The 24,287-nt window shown below is 41.7% G+C and overlaps 1 protein-coding gene across 1 annotated transcript in view; it reads left to right on the forward strand.

The window, feature by feature from the left end:
• The window catches only part of ARHGEF28 (Rho guanine nucleotide exchange factor (GEF) 28), a 99,076-nt gene that overhangs the window by 12,375 nt on the left and 62,414 nt on the right, over positions 1 to 24,287 (forward strand). The window contains exons 4-8 of the mRNA XM_010582869.1: positions 4,693 to 4,876; positions 6,148 to 6,328; positions 9,664 to 9,736; positions 13,747 to 13,793; positions 15,340 to 15,400. Of these exons, the coding sequence (XP_010581171.1) occupies positions 4,693 to 4,876; positions 6,148 to 6,328; positions 9,664 to 9,736; positions 13,747 to 13,793; positions 15,340 to 15,400 (546 nt within the window). The remainder of the gene's footprint in view (positions 1 to 4,692; positions 4,877 to 6,147; positions 6,329 to 9,663; positions 9,737 to 13,746; positions 13,794 to 15,339; positions 15,401 to 24,287) is intronic.

A 24,287-nucleotide genomic window follows, 5' to 3' on the forward strand; every position in this document is an offset into this window, starting at 1 on the left:
GGGGGGGGGTGGGGGGGGGGGGGGGGGGGGGGGCGGATTGCTGCTTGGGAACTAATTGGGCATTGGTCAGTGAGTGGTGAATAATTGCATTGTGCATCACTCGTTTTGTATATTCCAATCCTTTTATTAGTATTATTGTCATTTTATTATTGTTATTATTATCATTATTAGTTTCTTCCTTTCTGTTCTATTAAACTGTTCTTAACCCACAAGTTTTACTTTTTTTTTTCCCCAATTCTTTCACCTGTCCCACTGGGTAGAGGGGAGTGAGTGAGCGGCTGTGTGGTGCTTAGTTGCTGGCTCGGCTTAAACCACGACAGCTTAATACTGGTTGATATATTTCCATGTGTTTTAATTAGATGGACTTCTGTGCTGGCTGGTTATTAACACTGTATGTAGAAAAAATGGTCTAGCTGGAAACATCCAAAGAATCCACTTTGATGTCTAAACTGGGACTTTAGCAGAATGTAAGTACTCCAGACCAAGGAGCAATTCTGAAAACTAATTTTTTAGTGAACTTTTTAACCTGGAAATGCATAATGTTTTTCAGCGGCTATGTTTTGGACCACAGCATTTCCTGGGTGTCTAAACTGGAAATCCCTGGCACCACACAAAGGAGTGCTGGTGCCTGGCATCCAGCAGTGCTCTGTTGGGGTCCAGACTGGTGGCATGGCCTTGAGTCTGCCAAAGTCCTTGTGGGGAAGGCTGTCTGAAGTACACAAATACCAATGGGGCCAGTGCAAAGCACAGATGATGTTATCAATCTCTATTCATAAACTTAGCTAGGGAAAGGGAAGATACTGGCGCACATTTTTGTACTGTGTCTGAATGGTTAGGGCATTCTCCAAGCGAGGGAGACACCCGGGCTCTCAGCATCATTTTTCACATCTGATGACAGTCTAATGAGAAATGCATCCATGTCCAAACAGCAGAGACTTCTCCCAGCTGATTTTTGTGTTGTCGTCAGTCTGCTGCTTTCTTGGTCTTCTGCCCAGCATCCCTTGGATTTCCTTCTGCACCATGCCATGACCCATTTTCAATTACTCTGCAATGGAGGGGTCAGGGCATGCTCCCACCAGGTGAATGATCAGAGGAAGTTTGAAGATGTGTGTGGGTTCACATCCCATCTGGCTGAGGAGGAAGTTGAACTGAGGTCTCCCATTTTTGAAGTGGCACATCAGACATTGTTTCCACTGTCTCTGGATGGGTTTTGGGAAGCCTGAGCCCTGCTCATTTAAATGTTCCTCCATAGAAGAAGGTCTCCGATCCAGGCAGACCAAGGTGTTTGGTGAATAGTGCTTGGTTGGGCTTTGAAGCTGTGGGTTGGAGTCAGGTCCTCATGCCTCTGTATTCCCTGTGGGCTGACTTTAGCCAGACACTCACTCACGGTGTGGGTTTTGCTCTGGTGAGACCCCACCTGGAGTACTGCATCCAGCTCTGAAGTCCTCAGCACAAGAAAGACATGGACCTGTTGGAGCAGGTCCACAGGAGGGCCACAAAAATGATCGGAGGGCTGGAACACCTCTCCTGTGAGCCTGGAAAAGAGAGGGATCCAGGGAGACCTTACTGTGGCCTTTCAATATATAAAGGGCACTTATAAGAAAGGTGGAGAAAGACTTTCTATCAGGGCCTATAGCAACAGAACAAGAGGCGACAATTGTAAACTGAAAGAGGGTATATTTGGATTGGATATAAGGAATAAATTTTCTATGATGAGGGTGGTGGGACACTGGAACAGGTTGCCCAGAGAAGTTGTGGATGTCCCATTACTGGAAGTGTTCAAACTCCGGTTGGATGGGGCTTTGAGCAGGCTGATCTAGTGAAAGATGTCCCTGCCCATGGCAGGGGGGTTGAACTAGGTGATCTTTAAAGGTCCCTTCTGACCCAAGCCATTCTGTGGTTCCATATCGCTGTTTAGCAAAGCAGTTCTGCAAATGCTTCAGTTGGATTTAGTGGACTTAAAAGTTGCATGTACTTGAAAACTTTGAAACGTATATGCCTTCTCACTTAATAAGATATGTCAACACTATAATTCATACAGTTAATGATTAATGTTGGTAACTAAAATGCAACAATGATCATTGTCTCACAGTGACTGAAATTAGAAATATTTTGCAGACCTTTCAGGAAAAAATCCTATAGTTCACTACTTTTCTCTGCGGCCTAGGATCCTGCAGCAGATCCTGTGTCCAGCTGGACATATTTTTGTCTAGAATCTGAAATGGGGAGACCTAGAAACAATTTTATTGCCCAAAACCCGGGGAGAAAATAAGTGTTGCATGGGCAGGTTAATGTACCAGGTCACATGTAGGCTAACCACAAGTAAGAGGGAAGTTTGAAGATGCATTTTTTTAAAAGAAATGACATGTGACATTTTATATATAGGTGTGTTATAGAAATACTTAGGTACATACTGTGTATCTATTTAATGATATTCTGTTTTAAATAATGCCCCCTGCATCTTGTTAATGTGCCTGCTTCTGTTAGAACTGCAGTGAAATAAAGGTTTCAGACACTACATGCAGGTTTGCTGGCTGTTACAGCGCTAGAGTCTGTGTCCTGAAGCTCCCTCTTACTCTGATGTCTGGAATTTGTTTCATTTATTGAAGGAAGCTTGACCTGGTTTTCTGGGATTTGACTCTGAAAGTTTTGGTTCCACTTGAAACAGAAAGGTAAAAGGTCTGGATGTGTTGCCACCATATATTCAGAGCAAAAACTGATCACCAGTGGAGATTCCGCAGTAATTTTCCCTATGGAGCAGTAGAGCAAGTTCCTTAGGTTTCTTGCCGTTCTGGCTTTATGAGATGGGGAGATACAGGTTTTTTTAATATTATAACATATCCAAGTCCAACATTTTCAAAGGAGGCTAATGATTTTGGCTCCCAGCTATCAGGATGTTCCAAAAGGTCCAGCTTTGCAGAAAGCAACTGTTCTGTTAAGATGTCTGGAGAGGATGTAGTCAGCTGAGACATGACAGTAACCTTCAATTATGTAAAAGGAAGCTGCAAAGGGAAGGGAATGGAGTGGTTTTCATGCCTGTTTCAGGTGGGACAAGGAGAAGCAGGGTTGTACTGAGAAAGGGTGAGCTAGGTTAGGCATTTCAAATCTTTGTAACTGTGAGGGTAAAATTATCCCTTGTGTAGATTGCCTACGGAGGTTATGAAAACCTCTCATCATTGGAAGGTTTTTAGAACAGATGAGACAAACATCTCATTTGCAATTTAGGATGAGCCGATACTAACTTAAGGGAAGGGGTGGATTAGAGACCTCTCGAGGACTCTTCAAGGTTGGGGTTTTTTTGATGATTCTATAAAATAAATATTCCCGAGACTTTCAGAGGGAGTACTTAAACAGAATAGGAGTCAGCCATGAGCCATTGTATTTGCTTGTAACTATATGATACCTTTGCTCAATGCATAAGTGTTTCTGAAAAATATGTTTATTAGCTTTTTGGCTACATAACTGCTCTCTCTGCTGGGGGATTGCTTCCAAGCTTTTACAAGACAGTTTTCCAATTGCTTTTACAAGACATTTTAATCTTCTAAATATTGATGCAGACAGGAAATTTGGCAGCTATTTACTGTGGATTTTAACTCTATATTATTTACACAAATGTATGCATGTACCTACATATGCTTCAGGAGCTTCACCTTTCCTTTGCAACTGGAGCGTACAATTTTCAATAATGTGTTCTGAACTGGTTGGGTAACAGAGCATAAAAGTCCATTGTATCAGGATGATAAATTTCAATGGAATTTCATAAATCACTGGAAACCTAATAGATTTCAGCCAGTTGTTCTGAGAGCTGTAGAGTAACTGCCCTTAAATACTTGACCCTTGTGAAAGTACCCTTATATTTAACTTCATACCAAAATATCAGTGTAAGGAACTGGTTGAGTGGCACTTGAGCTTAATTTTATTTATTGCCTTTAAATTGCAGAGGTTTTGTGTTTGAGAGTGTACATAGACAGATAAACCCTTCTTTGAATAAAGGCCAGGGAAGGTCTGGAGTGGAGAATCAGCATCTAGTGATTAAGTCATCATTGTGTACTCTTTTATTTTAAGCTTCATCCAGCTGAGCTTGATGATTATGTGCTGAAAAGTGGAGAGGAAGTATTGGCAGGTGAGGTCACCTTTCTGAAAAGAGAGATACAAGAATTATCCTCTATATTTTACCCACATGTGTGTTAGCTGACGGCTCACTGTGCTTCTAAGGATCTCTTACTGTGCTGATAAGTAGCCTGCCTTGAAAAATCACACACTTTTTTTTTTGTTTTTTAAATTTATATACTTGGCCATGCTGCCAGGTGTTTTGTGTTGCTGAGGCAATGCAAAGCAGCTGGAAAATTGCCTCTTAACTACCTTCTACAGTATAGTGGGGCATCTCTTGTGCTCAAAGCTGCTATACCATATACAGAGAGAGAAATACTGAGATTATCTAATTCAAACTGTTTTCTTTGACTGCTGAAATTAGATGGTATTTGGATATCCTAGTTTAGGTCCACATATGCAAGTAAATATCTAACTCTGTTGATTTCAGTGAAATATGGATTCTGCCAAAGTACTTTTGTAGGTCTGAACCTTAGCTGTGATATTTCTGCAGATGATAACAAGTTTCTTTTGATGCTTCCTAGCCAATAAAATGCTGGGTTTTGTTGCTGATTATTGTGTTTGTTTGCTGTGTTTTTTCAGAGCCGAAACATAAAGAAACTCTTCTCCACCTTGTAATGAAATTGGGGTTGGTTAAGCTTTCGCAGTTCTTAGCAGCCCAGCCTGGAGGGTCATCAGCATTAGCATTACCTAATGAGGATGGAGCAACACCATTAGATTTGGCTTTACAAAACGGGCACTCCAAACTTGTTGAGGTCTTCACAAAGTGAGTATAACGGTTTGTTGCTTCCTCTGAAAAAATCCTATCAGTTAAGGCATATGGGGAGTACTGTCATTTTTCTCAAGAGTTGCATATTTTGTGTTGGTTTCTGTTGCTTTTTGCCATTATTACCATTTTAAGTGGTGAACTTGTATTTACAATTAATGGAAGTTTATGATTTGCATCCTTCGTTACATTTGCAAGTCAATTAATAGTCAGTTAAGTGACAGAAGACCAGCTGCACCGTCAGGTACCTCTCCCAGCACTATTGCAGCTGAATCCCAACACATTACCAGCAAGTAAAGACATCCCTTGAAATATATATAGAGAAATATTTACTTTTAGACAGAACCATAGGACCTGACTTTCACAAAACCTCAGCAGACTTTGTGACCCCTGTAAAGCTCAGGTTTGAGTGAATAAGGGAGAGCCAGCAGCAAAGCCAGTGCTATGAGCCTATTTTGCTGGCGAGCTGCCACACTGACTTAAAGGACAAGTGCTTTCTGGCGTGTTTTAGCTGTCTGGAGTTTCCTCTGTACGGACCTGAGGAGCTGTGTGGTGTGTATGTGTATGTGTCTTGGGGTGCCAAATGTTTAGCATCAGATGCCCCTTCTTGATGTTGGCTTTTCTTTGCAAATAGAAATAGGCAAGAATTGGGTTACATTTTTATTTTGGCATGTGTCTCTTTCCGTTCTGGCTCCATGCGGTGTATAGTTTATGTGAGACTTATCCGTACTTCAGTTTGAAAAAAAAATACTTACAACACCGGTCCGGTACATTATGTTATGAATGTCTCATTTGTTTGTAAAGTCCAAACAATGCTGTATTCCCTTGAGATACTTTCTGTTTTTCACTGTCGTGGGATAACAAACCTGCTAGCTGCCAGTCATGTCCTACTGCTATATATGGCAACATTAACAGGAAAAGGTACTATTGCTAATTTACAGCAATATGGAGAAATAGGTGTTGTCACGGCTTGCTCTTTCTGGCTTATTTTACTAGCGAGTAACCATCTAGAGCTGACATTCTCCCCCCCCCCCGCAATGACTAGAAGTAGCTGCATGTTCTTAGGCCTGAATGGAGTCATTGGTAAGTATTTGTTTGCCCAGCTGTGTTTTCAGTGGATGTTTCAGATTTTCTGCCTCCGGTTTTTGCAGCGGGTGCATTGGGATCCCAATGGGCCGTGCCGAAGGCGAGCAGGAAGCTCACTGCGGCCGTGCTTTTGTTCTACCTGTGTGCGGAGCATCTGCTTCGCTTTAAAGAGCGTGTTGTTCCAGTTCCCAGGGCGGTCACTCACCTGACATTTCAAGAGCGGAGATCAGCGACGGTGCTTGTGTGCAGTTTGTTCATTCATCAGGAGCTCTGACTCTGACATTTAGCCACACTGCACAGCACTTGCTGGAGTCAGATATTAAGCTCTTCAGAAAATACTTCTGGGACAGACCTCTTCTTTACCAGGTAGGTACCTATCCAGCTCGGGGCATTGTCACAGATTTTCTTCAATAATTTCCAGCTATAGACTCTTCAGGCTGGATTTGTTTTTCTTGAGTAGCCTTTTAGTTTAAGCTGCCTGTCTCATTAATGGCCAGCGTAATTGCAGGATTACTGTTGTGGGCTTCTACTTTGTGTAAGTGTAGCACATTGTACATGTGAAGCTGGAGGATAAGAGGTGTTGAGAACTTTATCAAAGCCTCCTTTACCTCCCAAGTTGTTTTTGAATCATTGTGCACTCTACAGAGAATATCCTTCCCTGAAATCTCTGTCTTTAATTGCACATATTTAATTAATATATTAAATATTTAATTTAGTTCCATTCTTTCATCTAGTAGTGTAATGCCTGGGAGCCTTTATCAAGAGCCAACCCCAGCCTGTTATTTATAGCAGAAATACAGAGTACAGACTTTTGCTATAGAGTTTAGTTATGGTGTAGTAGGTCTTATTTTACTTTTAAGATGTCTGGAGCACTGCTGTGATTTTCTTCAGGACATCTCTCAATTTCAGTAAAGTAAGGAGAACACTCGAAAGCGCAAGTTCTTTAATAGCAATGCAGGTGCTCACTTATGTTTTTAGATTGAGACTGTGTGACTATATAAAACTAGCAAACTAAAGCCACGCTAAAAATAGGCTTTTCTCTTTTTCTGATCTTAAAATTCAGCTTTTCTTTTCCATGCTTAACTTCAGGTTTCCTTATTTGTGCACTGATTTTCCTTGAGTTATCTTTATTGCATTCTGCATGTTTTTTTTTAACTTTGAACGTGACCCATGTGTTAACACAAAAACTTAATGCGTGATGTATTGTGTAGTCCTTATGTATAATCTCATGGAACTACACTGCCAAGATTTTGATTTGTTCCAATATGAAGAAGTTGTTCTGTGTTTGTAGCTTGCAGAATACCTACAATTTCTGTGTGGTTTTTCCATGGAAACAATTGTAAACCCAATAGCAAAACCAATATGGTAGTGAAGAATGCATTGTTATTTACATAGTTAGCTTTTTCTTGCACTCGTCAAATCCTTGTTCTTCTTTCAGTCTTTGAAATGAAAAAAGAAAATGTGGTATGTTAGATGTTTGTATGGCTTTCAGGGACAAAGACTCTTAAAGGCTGCAAAATTCTGCACTTGATATTTTCAGAAAAAGCCCTACTACCCTTCATCTGTGGGTTTCCCTTTTGCTCATTCCTCTGGTTGCAGCAGTCCAGAACCTCCATTGTGGGGACCCTCTGCCCAGTATCAGTGTTGCACTACTTTTAATAAAACAGAAATAAGCCAGAATAACTGGGAAGGTCACATGGTTTAGTTCACTTCCTGTACATTAGATATCATCCTGAAGTGTATGTGGAGGGATGATCAAACTGTCATGTTTAGACTATGTGATATGTCCAAAAGGTGAGGTGAAATTAATTTTCTTTCTGTTGCAAACAAGGACTGGCAGCCATTAGTTGGATCCAAAGCGTAAGGTGGGCATTAGGGATTTCACGATACATAGTCTTTTTAAAATAGAGGTAGAATTTATTGCTGTACTGGAGTATTCAGCTCATCTGCAGCAGACTAAGACTGTACATCTAGTTTATTGTATCTTGAGACTGCATAAATGACCACTTTGCTGTGTTAGGCTTGGGTCAGAAGACGTGTACGAAAGAGAAGGAGCTTCTCTCAGTTATAGTGGCATGCAGCATTGGATTTGTGTGCGTCAAATGGATGACTTAGAGAGCAGCACAAACTATTTTTGCATTCATGCAAGAAATCCCTATCTTTCTCAAGTATGTTCTTCAGTCCCTTGTCTGTGGGTTCTTCTAGTCCCTTGACTATTCCTTACAAGCCTAAAAGAGTAATGGGAAAAATTAAAACAAACAAGTTGTCGGTAAGCTAAAGTTACCCATACAGGAGCCATGCCTTCACTGGAAACCTTCAGGGGCCCTGCAGTTCAAAAAGTTTTTGTGGCTCCGCTAGGCGATACAAAGGACAGATTTCTGAAGATGATGAGGAAAAGCATGGAATTGCTGGAACTCTGTGCAACCTCCCTGGGGCAGAAACTGCCGGGGTGGTAGCAGGACCCGTCAGTGAGGCTGCGTGGTTCGTCGTGCGCTCCCAGCAGAGCCCTAAGCAGTGCGGGGATGTGATCTGTTTGGCTGTCTCGGTTGCTGGAGGCAGCACAGGCAGTGCAGGGGAGAGGTCCTCTGAGAGAGGAAAAGAAATCCAGGAACTAATGGACACATGTGAAGTGGTGTCAGGGTAATAAGGAAGAAGGAAGGCCAAACCAAATAATCCAAAATGAATAAGATAATTTCCGATAATTTAAGTATTTTTGTTGCCTGGTGGTGGACAGATTTAGTGGTTTCCCTAGGAGGAATTGGCTTATTTCTGCCTGATAGGTATGGGAATAGGCAAGTGTCTTGCGCACCAATAGACAAGCAGAGAAAAATGCAAGTAGCCCCACCGAGGCAGGGGATATAGCTAGCTTGACAGCTGCATGGCTTTCAAATCAGTTTGGGTGCAATATTCAGCCCAGAGTAATCTCTGAAGTTTTCTTTCGTATTCAGGTTACCATGCCTTTTCTCTGCTCTGGTAGATGGCAGATACACAGGCAACCTAATTAGAGGGAAGGACTAGAAGCAAGCAGCGTTGTGGATGAAACTACGCAAAAGGAGACATTTTCTCCTCCACCCTTTTGCTTATAATCTTTGAACATAATTGCTAAAATAAGGGACTGGATCTTAGGCTTGTCTTCCTTTTGAACAGGAGTGATACAGTCAGCGAGTGTGTCTGAGCGAGGGGTCAGCTCGGGCCAGGGACCATGGACGTGGAGAGGGAGCGGCTTCTCCCTTCCAGTCTGGGTTTGCCATATAGTCAGTGTTTAGTGCTGGTTTAGGCTCTTTGTATTGCCTATCTGTCAAAATTCCTCACTTTATAGGGATGCTTTCAAGGTTAACTAGGCTTCTGAACGGAGCTGTAGTGCAAAGCTGCTGTGCTGCTTTTCTCATAGAGAAGGAGTTTATAAACAATGAAGTAAGAATGTTAAATCTGATCCTTTAGATTCCTTGTGTATGGTAAGCAGGAGGTAATTTGTCTCTGTAGTTGAAAATATTTTATCAGTTTCCGTCTTGAGGAATTTGTATCGGTTTCCTCTGGAGGGTAACCGATAAAATACTCCGTGGAATTTCTGTCGATCGTTTCGTTTCAGCACTGCTTACAACACATATGTTTGCTAGTCTTTGATATTGTTTTTGAGTTTTCAGGTAAATGTCATGGGCATCAAATACAGTTACTGCCATTTTGATTTTTTTTTTTAATAGAGTATTAATTCAAAACAAGTTGAGACAGTGGAAGGTCCAAAAATGCTCTGCAGTACAGCAAGCTCTGTAGAAGGTACAGTTTTTTATTCCATAATGTTGCAGTCTTAAAAAGCTCTGGAAAGTTGGCACAGATTCATACACTGTTTATTTATTCAGGAAGATCACATGTTTCATATGACATTAGAGACCTGTAAGTAGGCAACAGTGGAATAGGCAAGTCATACATTATGAGAGTTGTGTAAATTGTGATACTCCCTACAGAGCATCGGTTTTCCAATGTCAGACTGAAATTGTTCACAAAATATGATAGCATTTATAATGACTGGAAATGCCTTAACTAATTTTATTCTAAGAGCCAGGAAAATGTCAGAAGATTCCAGGAGAGGGCAGTGTTTAACTGAATGAACACTCCAGCCTGCAAATTCCAGTAAAGCCAAATAACTGAAGTTACAGAAGATAGGAGCAGAGTAACACTTTGTATGAATAGTTTTGGGATCCAGCCCAGAGTTCTTAATGTGGCAAAATTCCCATGTGTTTCAATTAGACATTCCATATTTTGGTGAGCGGTTTACCTCTGTAAGGGTTGTGGGACTGTGCTTGCTGATGGGAACGCTTTTTCATTACCAAAATACATCCCTGTGTACCTTGGAGCAAGCATCTCTTAGAGCTGAAAAGAAAAATCACAGAAAAAGGTCATTCTTCAGCATCAGAAGTATGACACTTTGGGTGTTTACATCTGATTGTTAGGAATTTATTAAAAGTTTGCATCAGTTGGCCCTTTGCTTATGTGGCTGGCGCTGTATATTTGGATGAAGCAGCAAGCTGAAGACTGTGACTTCTACAGGAGGCTTGGTCTTGCTCAGTGGCTGTGCTGGAGGCAGCCCTGCTGAGGGCAGCAGAAGTGTGAGCACCTGCATAAACTGCCGACAAGATCAGGACCAGACTGAGAGAGAGAAAAGGGACTGCAGTTCCAGATGGCATCAGCTAGTAACTTTAAGTGAATGGATAAAATGGGGACACAGTCGTTGTGTAGCTGGTGTTCAAACATGTAGGCTGCCATTGTTAGTGCTGGAAAAAGAGTTTTACACCCAACTTCTCCAGCAGTGTTCAGGCAACAAGTGTTCTGCCATTGGAAGGCAAAATTGCAGAGAAATGATAAGCAGTTGTTAGCAGTTGCAAACTAAGCATCCGTTACTGTAAGTATAAGTGGCAATTCACCATACAAGGTTTGTGCTTGACTTCGGTGACACAGTGTGCAAACGCATTGACTCTGGGTATTCATCTGAGTGCCGTACGCTGACCAGCCTGATCTTTATGCTGCTCCTCAGGGACGGAAAGTGAATATCCTAGATTGGTGGCACTACATGTGGCGGTAGCTTGGGCAATACAACTTCTAGGTGATGATTACTTTGATATTTTTCACTAAAAGCAGTTTTAATACAGGCTGACTTGGCACAAGCAGATAACAGACATTAGTGGATATTGATTACCCAGACAGAATCACCAGTTTGGGATGTCTAGTCTCATTTTGGGTCTGATTGTAAAGCTTCTTGTTCTCTTTTTATGCCAAAGATACTTGGCATAGGCACACCTACCTATTTGTGTTTTCAGTGAAGCTATACACTTTTGTGCCTTTATGCATGAGAGTTATTTTATGCCTGTTTTTTAAAAAAAAAAAACTCATTTCAGTTCAACAGCAAGAAAAGTATGCCGTGTTTTGGTAGTATCCAGGACCTATACAAACAAATTGCAGTAATCAAGCTTGCACATTTTACACTCTATGTTATCTACCTGTAGACATGAGGAGCCTGTAACTATTGTTTGTACGTTGATGGGCAGCAAAGTTTTTTAACTTTCTTGCGTTTTGCTACTGTCATTGGTTACCATATTTCTATAAATGAGACTTTTTTTTTTTTTTTGGCCTCTTTCGCTAACCACCACCAAATCCAGATATGGAAAAATCATGAATGATCATTACTGGTGGCTAGTAGCCTGCCTTACACTCTCCATTTGCCAGCATTCAGGAGACCAAAAGAAATTTTTTCAAGACTGAGTTAAAAGTGTTGCTGCTAGAAGCAGAAATGGTATGAAATGATTGTCAGAGTACTTTTTACTACATTCTCAGTTGCATTTAGTGAACTCCTTTATAAAGTGACTGCTAAGCTCAGGACGTTAATTTGGTACATTCATGTCATGAAAGGATCTCCTTTAGATTTTAAAATTGCTGCCATTCCAAGAAGCAGTAACTACACACTTCTGGGTGGGCCTAAAGTCAAGATCAACAGACCTTTAAAACACAATTCTGTAAGAAGCCCTGAGCTGTTACCGAGTAGAGGTTGCTATAGCAGTATGTTGCTTCTTGTGAAATGCAATCATATGAAAGCAGTGGGTCAGTGTAAGGTGATGCTACTATCTTAGCAGTGGATCTCCCATAGCAACTTAATTAAATTCAAATACATGGTGTGATACATTATCCAGTGAGGATGCAGAACAAAAGGTGAAATAGATGGTATTTTGGCTAATTCAGTAGTTTGTGCTTTTTTTCTGTTTTCTGACCTTGAAATTCCATGCCCATGAGTTGACTGAATACTGTTATCTGGAGGATAAACCATGTGCTTCTACAGAATATTAGGTATAGAGCAAACAGCTTTTTATTTCTGAGAACTGTGAGACTGAATAATAATAATAATAATAATGCCAACTGTATGGCAATACTTTAAAAAATATCTTCCCATTGAAGCTTTTAAAGTAAGTTTCTGCAGTTAAGTTACAGAAGAAATAGTCTGTTCCTTCTAGCAGAAAGGTGATGCCTGGGATGCTTTGACGGCACTAGCGATTTTGTGCTCTGTGATTGCACTGTTAGATGCAAGGGGAGGTATACATGTGACTGCTGCGGAAGGTTAATTAAAGAAGCTGGATTAACTAAAAATTAATGATCGAGATACTGATCAGCATGGACCCAGTCCTGACTCCTGCCAGTGTCTGGGGACACTGCTGAGGTCAGGGACAACAGGTGCACTGATTGCAGTGGGCCCATAATTGCGTCCCAGAACTTCATCTCACAGAGACTGCAAGTTAGGGTTGTCATTGTTGAAGATCGTGTGATTTAGGTAATAGGCAGCTGTCTTTGAATTGTTTTTCCAAAGATATATTGATACAGCTCTTTTTTAAAAAACTTGAGTATAGACTTGGTGCAATGCCAAGAAAGGACAGAGGTCCCAAAACCCCACATTCCTCAAGGCAGTCCCCCCAAAGCACCCTGTACTGGCTGCTGAGTCATACTTAGTTTAACTATTTGCTGGAGCTGGAGAATGGAGGGGGATTTGTGTATCTGAGAACAGATGTGAACCTTGAGTTGAAAGATTTAATATAAAATGAAATATACTTACCACCATAACTCTGGCTAAATAATTATTTAAGATATATTTACTAAATAATAACGTTCCTGGAAGCCTGAGTCATGCTGATGTTCATTTGCATTCCTGTAGCCAGATTACTCCTCTTTGCTGTTTCACAATAGTCCCTGAGGCTGCATTTGGGCAAAACTTGCAAAGCGTGGTCCTTGTTTTGCATGTGCTGTGTCCTTCCCCACAGCCCTGGGAAGAAACCATAAAAAAAAAAAAAAAAAAGACTGACAGAATTGAAGTTATTTTTCACTTTTTGGAGTGAAAATGCAAGGTCTACTAATTTCAGAAAATGCATGAAGCCCCTGCAGAAGGAAAGCAGAGCCCAGTTGCTCTGCAGAGTTGGTGTGAGGCACAGTGCTAGAACTGTGGATTTTCTGAGCATGTGGGGGTTAATCTGCAGCTGGCTGACAAATCGCTGTGCTTGCCTAGCCTGAACATAACTGTGACAATAACATAGCACTTGTTGTGCATCCAGCTCGCACGCTGCCCACGGGAACGCTGCTGTGGGGAGATGCATGGGCTGCCCATGTCCATTGTTCTGGTTTGCCTGCCTGCTTGCCCGCTCCTTGTGTGTCCCCCCTCCTGTTCGAAAAAGGAGAGAGACCAGCAGCAGAAACCAAAGCAGACCCAAACTGAATTTGCTTGTTATTAAAGGCAGGAATCTTTGCTTTTACAGGTCCTGTGAACTTGGCATCTGATGAATTGTGCCAGGATGATATGAAGGTAAAGATTTCTCCTTATACAAATAGCTAAGCTTCATTTAGGTTGAGAAGCAGCAACCTCTGCTTGGCTATCTGAGTCCCTCCTAGAGCTAACAAGTAAATAAGGTGATTAATGCCTGCCAGACAACATTTCCTGCCTGTTCCTATCCTGGGGGATATAGTTACGTGTATAGATGATTATTATTTGATGGAACTTGTTATGTGGTTGTGGGCTGGAAGGCTAGGTTGGAGAAGCAAGCTCTGCTTTTGAACCAGAAAGCTCCTGTGTTTGTGGTGAACCTTAGTGCCTTCAGGGAGCTTGCAGCTCAGCTGCCAGTTTGGGGGGAGCACAACCTGTCTCACACAAGCTTCATCCTTGAGATGGCATGATGCATTACATCTGAGGAGCTGGTCTCTGAGAGAGACCTTGTGGGTAACTGAGTCCTTAACTGGACTTAACTGGGAAAAATGCTTGACGTAAAAAATAAGGCAGTTCCTGTTGTCTTCTACATGGAGGTATCTGACAGCTTTTGGGAGGGACCAATATTTGTGAGAAGTCCCATTATGGATAGTCAGTTCTATTTGATCTCTAGTCTTGTATTCTGCTATTTATGTATATGTATCTGTTTATAAAACCAGAAAATCCGTCTCAGTGGTTTTTTATCACCTTTTAAAGGAGGAGCTTGATTATTAGCTCAGCTGGGTGTGAAGCTAAAATAATGATTTAGGTTGAGAGAAACAAAACCTGGTAAAATCTGGCAAATCTGGTAAAGGTGGTATCTTCTCTATGGCCAATGACTCTTTGATTTTTTTTTTATTTTTTTTAAATAACATTCGAATTTAGTGGAATGTTGTTGGACTGCCACTTTTGTTAGGTCATTATTATAAAAGTGATGACCTCTTTAGTTTTGTTTTTTTTAATTGCCAGCTGTGCAGAAGATTGACCATTTGTTTCAGATTCACATGTTGCTATTGTAATCTAAGTCATCTCAGAATTATATCTCTGCAATATACATGCATTTTGGAGTCTATGTTGAAAATGTACGTTGGGGCAGAGTGTTGCAGCTCACGAGTCTTGCTGGGCTAAAAGGGTTCTGGTACCACATTGACTGTCTCTTGTTTTGATCTAGCAGAAAGACTGTAGTTGACTATATAAAGAATGAACTGACCTTTGATATTTCTACAGGTGTGAACAGGTCAGGCTTTAGAGAAGGAGGCATCTTACATACATTCCTCTTTCCTTCAAAACACTGCATATTGACTAGTCAGGGCACAGTTAAACTTTGTAAGAGAAGAGCAGGCTGAAAACTGGAGTTTGCATGAAAAGTGAGATATGGTTTTGTCACTTCTTTGATTGTGTTTAGAGTTTGAGTCCATAGGGTTCATGTGCATATCTTGGAGCCTGAGTGGCATGCCGTATCTGTTGCATTTATTAAAATGGCTAAAATTAAGTGACTGCTGCTTGATAGTGTTTGAATTGAATTCTGAAAGCCTATAGCACAGCTTGTAACTAAGCACAAATGCAACTATTTGTCTTCAAAGATATAGCTCAAATTTTCTGTTTCTAGCCTTTCCGAGACTCTGTGGTTCCTGCTAAAGAAAATGAAGATCATGTCCTGTTGAGCATAGGTAAGAAATAATTAATCATTTTGACTTCCCCAAAGCCATTGAGATACACTGTGATGACAAATACACACAAGGTAGTTTCTTTAAAAGAGGTGAAGGTCATTGACATTGCAGCCTAGCTTGGCAGAAGATCAGTAAATTATATCTATGTCAGAGAGGGAACCTCTTTCAAAGCGTCTCTCATATAGATAGGTGGTGTATCCAACAGTATCATGATACCCTAGGATTTTTCAGTAGTATGTTAACTGTTGTAGGAACAGCATTCTTGAAAACAATTTCTAATAGAGCCAATATATGTGATTGAAGATGAAATGAAGCATGTAGAAATGTTTAGATGCCGCAGCGGTGAGTGAGTTGTGGGGCTGTTAGGACAATATAGCTGGTTGCACTAGACAGTACATTTAGAGACTGAAACTCAAATGGAAAGGTGAGTATTTTAAGTTTGGGGAAAGCTCCAAGAACAATGTGCAAACATGGGCTCAGGCAAAGCACAGCAAGGTGGAAAAAAAGACAATGAGTAACTAAGCTCTGCCAGTGGGAGCTGCTGTGCCAGGCAGAGAGCTCCAGGCTGGCATCACTTGCCTGTGGTCCAGCGATGAGCTCAGAAAGAGCAGCCCAGATGGTGGCATTCAGACAACCCATATGCAAACTTTGTTGGCTGCAAAATGAAGAGTCACTCTGTGTGTGTGGAAAGGGAGAGGATATACGTGCATGAATGGGGGCAGTATATTTTAGAGGGAAATGAGCTGATGTAAACTCAGAGACACAGTTGTAAGATAAGAAGCTGGCAGATGATTTTAATAATCTCTCATTAAAATCATCATCTAGTTATCTATTTTTCTAGTCATTGTTATGCCAAATGCCTGTACTTCAACCATTTAATCATGTTTGTCTCACTCTCCCATCCAAGGAGTATGGGAGCTGCATAAGGGAATTGGGAGTAGTAGCAAAAATACTGGTATTCATAGTTATCCTGACTTTAGTGCTTTTGAGCATAGGATAGCGTAGCAGTCCTTGCCTTGCTCAAAAATGCAGTGCATGTACATGAGATGTTAGTGCCTGTATGATCAAATCTGTTTTGTCAAGCAAGACTGAAGTATTGGACTGTATCTCAGCGTAGGAGGGTGTGGAGCCATTGAGGAGTGATTATGGTTTGCTGATCTGAAGCCACATCTGCTGCAGTCTCTGCTCCAGTTATACCATCTGGAGGGAACATAAGGTAGCTTAAAATTTGACAGAATGGAAGTTCTCCACCCTGAAATTATAGCTGATATTTCTTTTTCTGACCCCTGAAATGCCTTTTCCTTCTAAGGCATCATTTGCACAGCGCTGGTTGTGACAGCTGGAATAGGAGCCAGGCGCTCTGGCTTCAGACCAGCTCAGTCTCCTCTAGGATGCTTGGATGGGCAGCTGCAGCAGATCCTGAGTCCTATGCAGGGAGCAAGCAAGCGACTTTGGCCATGGTTCATACTGTTAGGAGTGGCAGAGTGTATATTCTTAGAGGAGCTTTTGGGTGAAAAAAAAATGGTGAATTTGCATACAACTTCGAACAAGATTTAGGTGCTTAAAATTTTATTTGAATGTATTTTCTTAGGCATCTTATGTATGTATAAAGTAAAATTATAAATATTGATATAAATGTGTAGGAATACATATATCTGTACATATACAAGTGTATATAAATACTTTTTGTCCTAAGCACAGGCTCGGCTCTTATTAAACTAAGAAAAATTCCCCGTTGTACCTCTTACCTGAAAAAAACCCAGCCCACTTGCTCTCCCCTAAATTCTAATTACCTTGTAGTACATTTAAGAAGTTGACTTGTTTGTGGAGAAGCTGCAGCGAAATCGGGTCTGCTTGTATTAGAAGTACGACACCGTAACTGAGAACTTGGTTGCCCTATGTATGGACTGGAGCATTGACTCACTGCCGGCTGCACCATGGGCTCTCCTTGCCCATCTCTCAGTTACATACTCAAGTTGGCTGAAACGCTCGTAACATAGACATCCGATGGAATTTTGCCATTGACCTCAGCAAGGCCTGGAGGGCTTCCAGTCAGCACTGCATGTGAGATCTGATGGGGCTGAAGTGCAGGCTGGGGAGTGAGTGGGCTATCAGGCGTGCAATAAAAGGTGGAAGTGGGGAGGGATGAGGAAGGATGGAAATAGAGTTTGGTGACAACCAGAAATTTATAAGTTGACTTAAGCTGGTTTTGTTGGTTTATTTTAATGTAGAAATCCACGTATGTTCTAACCTGACTCGTATAACCATATTGCTTACTATTGTAGTTTTATTACCATGGATTCTTTTAAATTACTTTCAAAAAATTGTTTGCTTGGGAATGTTGTTAAACAGTGATGTTTTTGGCAGGAAGAGCACACAGTGGGGAATAAGGAGAGAAATGGAAATGGTTGTCAGTGGGGGAGAGCAAGAGGGAAAACAGCTAAGGGGGGTTGAGTGAAGAAGAATGAATAGAAACGAGCAAACTCTGGAATCTCACTAGGAAGTTGGATGCGTAAATCAAAGAGGACTTCTAAGGGTGAGAATGTGAGTACTCTCTGAATGGGTACAAACTGCCCCACTTCCACATCTCACTTCTTTTTCCATGTGGTTCTTGCTTTTAGACACCTTTACCAAAAATCAGTCTCATCATGGAAAGGTTTGCGTTGGAAGGGACCTTTGAAGAAACGTTGGCTCCTGGAAGGGCTCTGCTGTTCCTGCTCTCTGTTTTATTCCCCAGCCTGCCCTTTCAAGCATATTGACTATTTTGGCTCTTTCCCCATACCCAAGAAAGTTTTGGGAGTATCTTTGCAGGGATAGTCGCAACAGTCAGTTGGATGCTAAGAGTGTACCAGCTGTCCTTGCTCCCTGTTGTCTTCATCTTTGGGCTGGGACCTGGTTGCCTTAGGCACTGTTTGAGTCTTGTAGTTCAGTTTTAAGAATTCAGTTCAATTTTTTTCTCAAGAGGCTTCTTGTCCTCCAGGATTGCTGGAGAGCCCCTGGGGTCCCACCGCTGTGAGTGTCAGGGTGGGGGTGGCCCGATAAGAAGCCACATAAACTACAGATGATGGTTCTTGCATTTGCCATATTCAAGAATTGAAGGAATAGAAGTAAACTGTGGGGCACAACACTATGTTAGACCAGGCTGAATAGGGGGTTATATGGAGACTCCTGAGTTCAGTGCTAGTCACACCTGCCACTCTTCTTCCCCTTCTCTCTGTCTCCCCTGGAAATTGTTAGAGATCTGTTTTGTGGTTGGGGGCGGGGGAGGGGGGAAGAAAATATTTTTATTTTCACTGAAATAAAACACACTGGAAAGATTGAGAGACAAAAACAGTATCCAGTTGGGGAGAGTGAATGAAAGAAACAAAATGGAAAGCAACAAAAAAAAAGACTTTTTTTCCTTTCAATATTAAGCATATGTATTATTGCCAGGCATTGTCATCCTCAGAGTCTGCAACGCTGTACGTTTTGGGAGGGGGTTTAGGAGGTGACAGCTGAATGCTGTTACTGTTGGGCATGTGACAGTGTTAGCTGGGCATGTGTTTTTAAACATTTATAAATCCTTCCTGTTTTGCATAGCTGGTTTGGAAAGAGGATGTTCACAAGGCCATTTATACAGCTGCAAAAGTTTCTTTTTTCCAATAAGAAAAATCTAACCCCCAGTTTTTCTTCCAAGGAAATATAGCTTTTTTTTTTTTCCCCTAAACTTCAGGAAGGCAGGATGATGTTAATTTTTCAAAATATTTTCCCTGCTCTCCTAGTTACAGTGCCAATGACCTAGTGGTGTCTGTCTCATCTATTCTGTTTGCTCTGCTGGCGGTGAAAAAGTTCTGCAAGCCACGTTTTGCACTTCAAGAGATAAAAATACTGATGCCAAATTTTTGGCAGTTCACTGTATGTGACCAGGCAGCTACAAAACATTTTTAGTAGACTCTGCCCTTTGATTTTCATGGTTCCACAGAAGTCCCTGTTTAACCATAGATCAGTTTAAGGAACAGAACATAATGATCTTCTTCTCTGTGTAAACCAGTAGGGCTGCACTGTAATCTGCAGAAAAATCTGGTTTCAATGTTTCTGTTTTGTTCTTGGTTGGTAAAACTTAAAAAGGTGGGCTGTTTTAAGATAGAAAATAGCACTGTCCTTCTGTCTGGAGTCCTGCCTTTGCGCAGTTTTTGTTAGGTCTGTAAAATGATTAATTTTTCTACTTATTGCAGTCACATCTTTCGCTCCTTTTTTAGTGTTCATTTGCTTTTGGTTTTTGGTGGGCAGCATGTTTGCATTTGGAAGTGTTTTGAGTCAAGGTGTGCCTGTTTTGACACTGGAACTACAGGAAATAATTTAATGGTTATTGATACATAAAAGTGAAAGTTACATGTTAAGTGTTGCCTATTTGAGACAGTTACAAGAGTACGGTGATTAAGACTATGCAGATCTTTTCTGTTTGTGGTCATTTTTATCTTTTCCTGGCAGCTTTCAATCCTACCTTTTGCTTATGTATGTGTTAAGAGAGGTTGGGTGATCCAGCTGTAGCATTTCTAGTCCAGGAGCTGCAGACCTTTGCTTCAGTGTCTCTCCTTAACAGATTTACAGTAGGACCTTGGGCATGTTACTTATCTTTTCCCTGTGTCTCAGTTTTTCACCTGAAGCAAGGAACACCATAGAGAGTGAGGTGAGAAAGAGGCACTACAATACTTGGGTGATGGGAGATGTGCAAATATTCAGACTGGTTGTGCCGAAGAAGTTCTGAAAGGTCAGTTTGTGGTAAGGGAGGCTCTTTTAAAACCTCATTTTTAGTTGAAAGGTAGGTGGTCTGAAAATTGCAGAGAAAAATAATAGCTGAAGAAAACTGCAGTGTTATTGCTGCAGCTAATGACTGTGGCAATTGCACTCTGCCCTTTTTTACTGCAGCTTTCAGAGATCTTTATGTTGCTGCTTCTACTTTTGCAAAACCTTTACATGGTTCCTTGCACCTTGCAGAAGAGAGACTTAACTTGGGGTTGATCTGTCAGAGTCCCACCAGAAACAACCTTTAAACAACATTTAAACATGTCAGTAGTTTATTTCGGTAGATAAAACATATTCTCATTTGTTTGGACTGTCTAAACAGCTAAATATTGAAGACTGCAGAATAGTTGAGAGCTACAGAAGATGTAGGAAGTAAAGTCTTCCTGGGATGCGAGTCTGGACTGAGCTTAATTAAAAAGCAATGGACAAATCTGGAAGAAGCAGCATTAGGCACTAAAACAAGCTTGTTCTTGTTTCTTGGAGTTTCCTCCACTCTTGATTTTCTGAGACATTATAATTCAAGTTAACCTCAAAAGGAAGACAGAAAGAAAAATGAACAAGTTACAAACATGTGCTGTCTGGCTTCCCAGAACTTCTCCTCCTCCTCTGCCTAAAATCCAAAACAAATTTGCTCAACAAAGTAATCCTTCAAAAGAGGCTTTTTTCCCCTGATGTTTAAATAAGCTCTTTTGGCTGTCTTCTGCCTGGTCTCATTTCACGCTAACATAAATAAACAATCTGGGATATATCTGATGTCAAGTTACTCTTTAAATGTGAAATATAATCCAGAAATACATTGTGAAGAAAACAGTCATAGTCTTGCAAGTGCACACATGAACACATTTCTCAGCTTTCTTCCTCCTTGAGAGGCAGCCCTTCCCTTGAAGTCTTCCCTGGAACATGGAAAAATGGATTTTTTTAACGAGATGGGTCTTTGGTGAACTTTTTGGCGGTGCAGGCTGCCAGTGTAAGTGTAGACTCAACAACCAAGTCATTGGCGAAACTTCAGTAGAAGCGAGGCCCAAGTCAAACTTGGGTTAGCTTTCATGTGAGGCCATGTACGCTCTCCGTGTTGCCGGGGCTCGCGCAGGCCTCCATGGAGCTGAACCCAGGAAGAGATTTTTATTGACTCTAGCCCTTAGTTCTCAAGCTTTTGCAAATAAACTCAAGGGAGCTTTTCATCAGGGTGTGGGACAAAAAGCAATGAGCTTCCTGTCTGCATTTGTACTGCATATTCCAGCTAGTCTTTTGATGTGAATAGATACTGGACGAGGAGAGCATTTAGGCAAATTATCTCTTTATGTACTTTGTTGGAAGTACTTGGTGGTTGTTTCAAGAGTCAGGGCATACCGACCGCTGTCACGTGAAAGTAGTATTAATGGGTTTGTTATCCTAAATTGAGCTTGTTATCCTAAACCACATCAGGTGAATGGTGTGGTGAAAAAGGAACAAAAATACAAATCTGCAATCAGTCATGAACCAGACATCAGAAAGGTCTGAGTCAGAGGAATGCTGTGAAATCCTGACAGCAGGACAGTGAACTGGACAACATGAAGAGTTTGGGACAAAGCCTGAGATAATGCAATGTGTATGCCCACTGGCTCTTTGGACCTACATTGAGTCAGGACTGGGCAGAGGTTGTGTTTTTGCCTCAATTTTGTAAAAAATCTGAGCCCTTCTTCATCCCAGTCTTATGGGTGTCCTCCAAGTTGCAGTACTAGTATAGTTCATGCAAATCTGTTTCTCTTAAATTTTGAAAGGTGCATTGCTTTTTTAGATTATCAGAGAAGCAAGATTTAAGTACCAGCACTTACAAACAGTTGCTTTTCAAAAGAGGTAAGTATTGCTAATAGCTCTTTGAAGGATAATGCCTCATTCATTGACTATCACGAACATGGTATTTTTAGCATGAAAGTGTTATTCTCATTATAGCTGTTCTAACTGTAGTTGTCACCCTGGTTTCAAAGAAAACATTAAAAGGACAGCATTAAATATTAATTTCGTAATTCACATTGTAATTAGGAATATACCTGCAGGGGAATAGTGAGGAATTAGGCATAAATTCAGACAGCACAGTCACCTCTCAGTCTGGGTGGTTTGCAGCAGCACTGTGATTCCATGTGCCCTGTCTGGGGTTGGTAAAAGGATATAGCCATGAGGCGGTAAATGCAGTGGAGCATAAAAACTCTTGGACTGGCAGTCTAGTTTAAAGCAATCCAGAAACTGGTGCACACAAACTGACTCTGCTTCTCTTGCAGCCTGCCATCACTGTGCACTGTTTCAGTAAACTTGGGGGCCTGTAGAACAGCATTTTTGGAGATGGGTAGGGTGGCCTGCTGCTCTCAGTAGTGTGTCTGTGAAGGCAGCAGCTGTTCTGTGTTCATTTCCAGGCTAGTGTCCAAGAAACTGCACAAATAAGTCAATGAAAAATTGACCCAAATTTATAGTACTGTATTGTTCTTTTGTACTTTTCATTAATATTTCTGGTATCTGTCTACACAGCATCTATAGGAGACACTTGTTACAGAAAAGGGGTCTCTACTGTGGATGGGTTTCATCATCAGCTGTTTGAATGGAAGAGTGGAGAACACCTGCATGAGGGGAGGTGCGAGTGGGAGGTTTGGGGTCTGGAGGGGTCAGGGCCATTTAATCTTGTGTCAGAATGGGCCTAGGTTTGACACCTGAATTTACCCAGGACTAAGCTTTTCTGGGAGAGCAAAATCTGCCACTTTAAACTGGTAGTGGGAGGAAGAGGCTCTGCGATGCTGAGCACTAATTATCTTTCATCCTGTTGAAATCTGTGGCTTCATTAGGGTTGAAATGGTGGACAGCAGGTGTATTTGGAATGGAAAGTGTGCAGTGCAAGAAACTCCCTGTTCTTCTTTCCCCTGCCCTGCTCCTTGCCCTTCCTAGCCCTGTCCTCCTGGGGGTGATGTGGGATGGCGAGCCTGCCGCAGAGCACTAGTGAGAGAGATGGGATCCACCAAACACTGTCGTACGTTGGGCAGTGATGATGGCCTGCCTGGACCTTTTGGGATCCGCTGCTGAACAGTTTAAATCCCAAGCTGCTATGTTACTTGTGGGAGGCCTCTGTTCACAAAATATGGAAATAAACGAGCCAGTTCCCTAAACTGAATGCATGAATGACCCATCAGAAATTTAGCAATAAGGAAGATCATAAAAACAAGGTGGGAGGTCATCTACCAAGATCTTAAGGATCTGGGCTTGGTTCTGTGTTTTTCAATGATTGGTTCATCAATGATTTGGGGAAGGGAGAGTGGGAGAATAGTGATGTGGCAAAGTTTTTCTGACTATTCCAGTATAAACTTTCCTAAGAAAGACCCAGATCTTTGGTAGAGAAGAGAGGTAGTAAAAATAATGTGTGTGACAAGTTATCCTATGAGACCTGTGAGGCTGTTGCTGACAACAGTATGCACAGCCATGATGTCATCATTGTGGGCAGGTGGAAAGTGTTAAGAGTTGGCGGGTACTTGGTATCTGGGATCTGGTTGGTAGCATTTTGCTTTTAAGTGCCTTTAATTCACATTTGCTGAGTTTTCAACACAGTTGTTAAGTCTAATATAGGGTAATGCAGGTATTTTTTCTGTGTACAAAGATCAGATTTTTGTCTGTGCTGATCCTCTCTATGGGAAGATATGCTCTAATTAGTAAAAACAATGGAGTGAAGAAGGTGGGAAAGCCACGTGTGCCTGTGGGTCACAGATGCTGGTGGAGAAGATCACCTAGCCCTTTCTACACCATCTTTCCTTGTCAGAGCCTTCTCTGCAGCTTTGGGAAATGATTGCAGGCTCTGCTGGTCCTGGGGCAGAACCAAGCTGGAAGGAATGAACTTCATCCCTAATTTCAGGTGAGACTCTGCCCAGAGCAAACTGGGCAGGGAATTTTTGGCAGAGCCATTGTTCAGGCAGCTCTTCTCTCACCTGTGTCCAACAGTGACCCTCTCCAGCCCTGTTTCTGGAGTCGGTAGCCCTGCTTTCCCTCCCATGTACATCCCTTCTCCATCTGGGGAGGGGGCTGTGGTGAGTTGACCCTGGCTGGACACCAGGTGCCCACGAAAGCCGTTCTATCACTCCCCACCCCC

Source organism: Haliaeetus leucocephalus, unplaced genomic scaffold (genome assembly GCF_000737465.1).
Source record: "Haliaeetus leucocephalus isolate CR32 unplaced genomic scaffold, Haliaeetus_leucocephalus-4.0 Scaffold849, whole genome shotgun sequence".
Lineage (NCBI taxonomy): Eukaryota > Metazoa > Chordata > Aves > Accipitriformes > Accipitridae > Haliaeetus > Haliaeetus leucocephalus.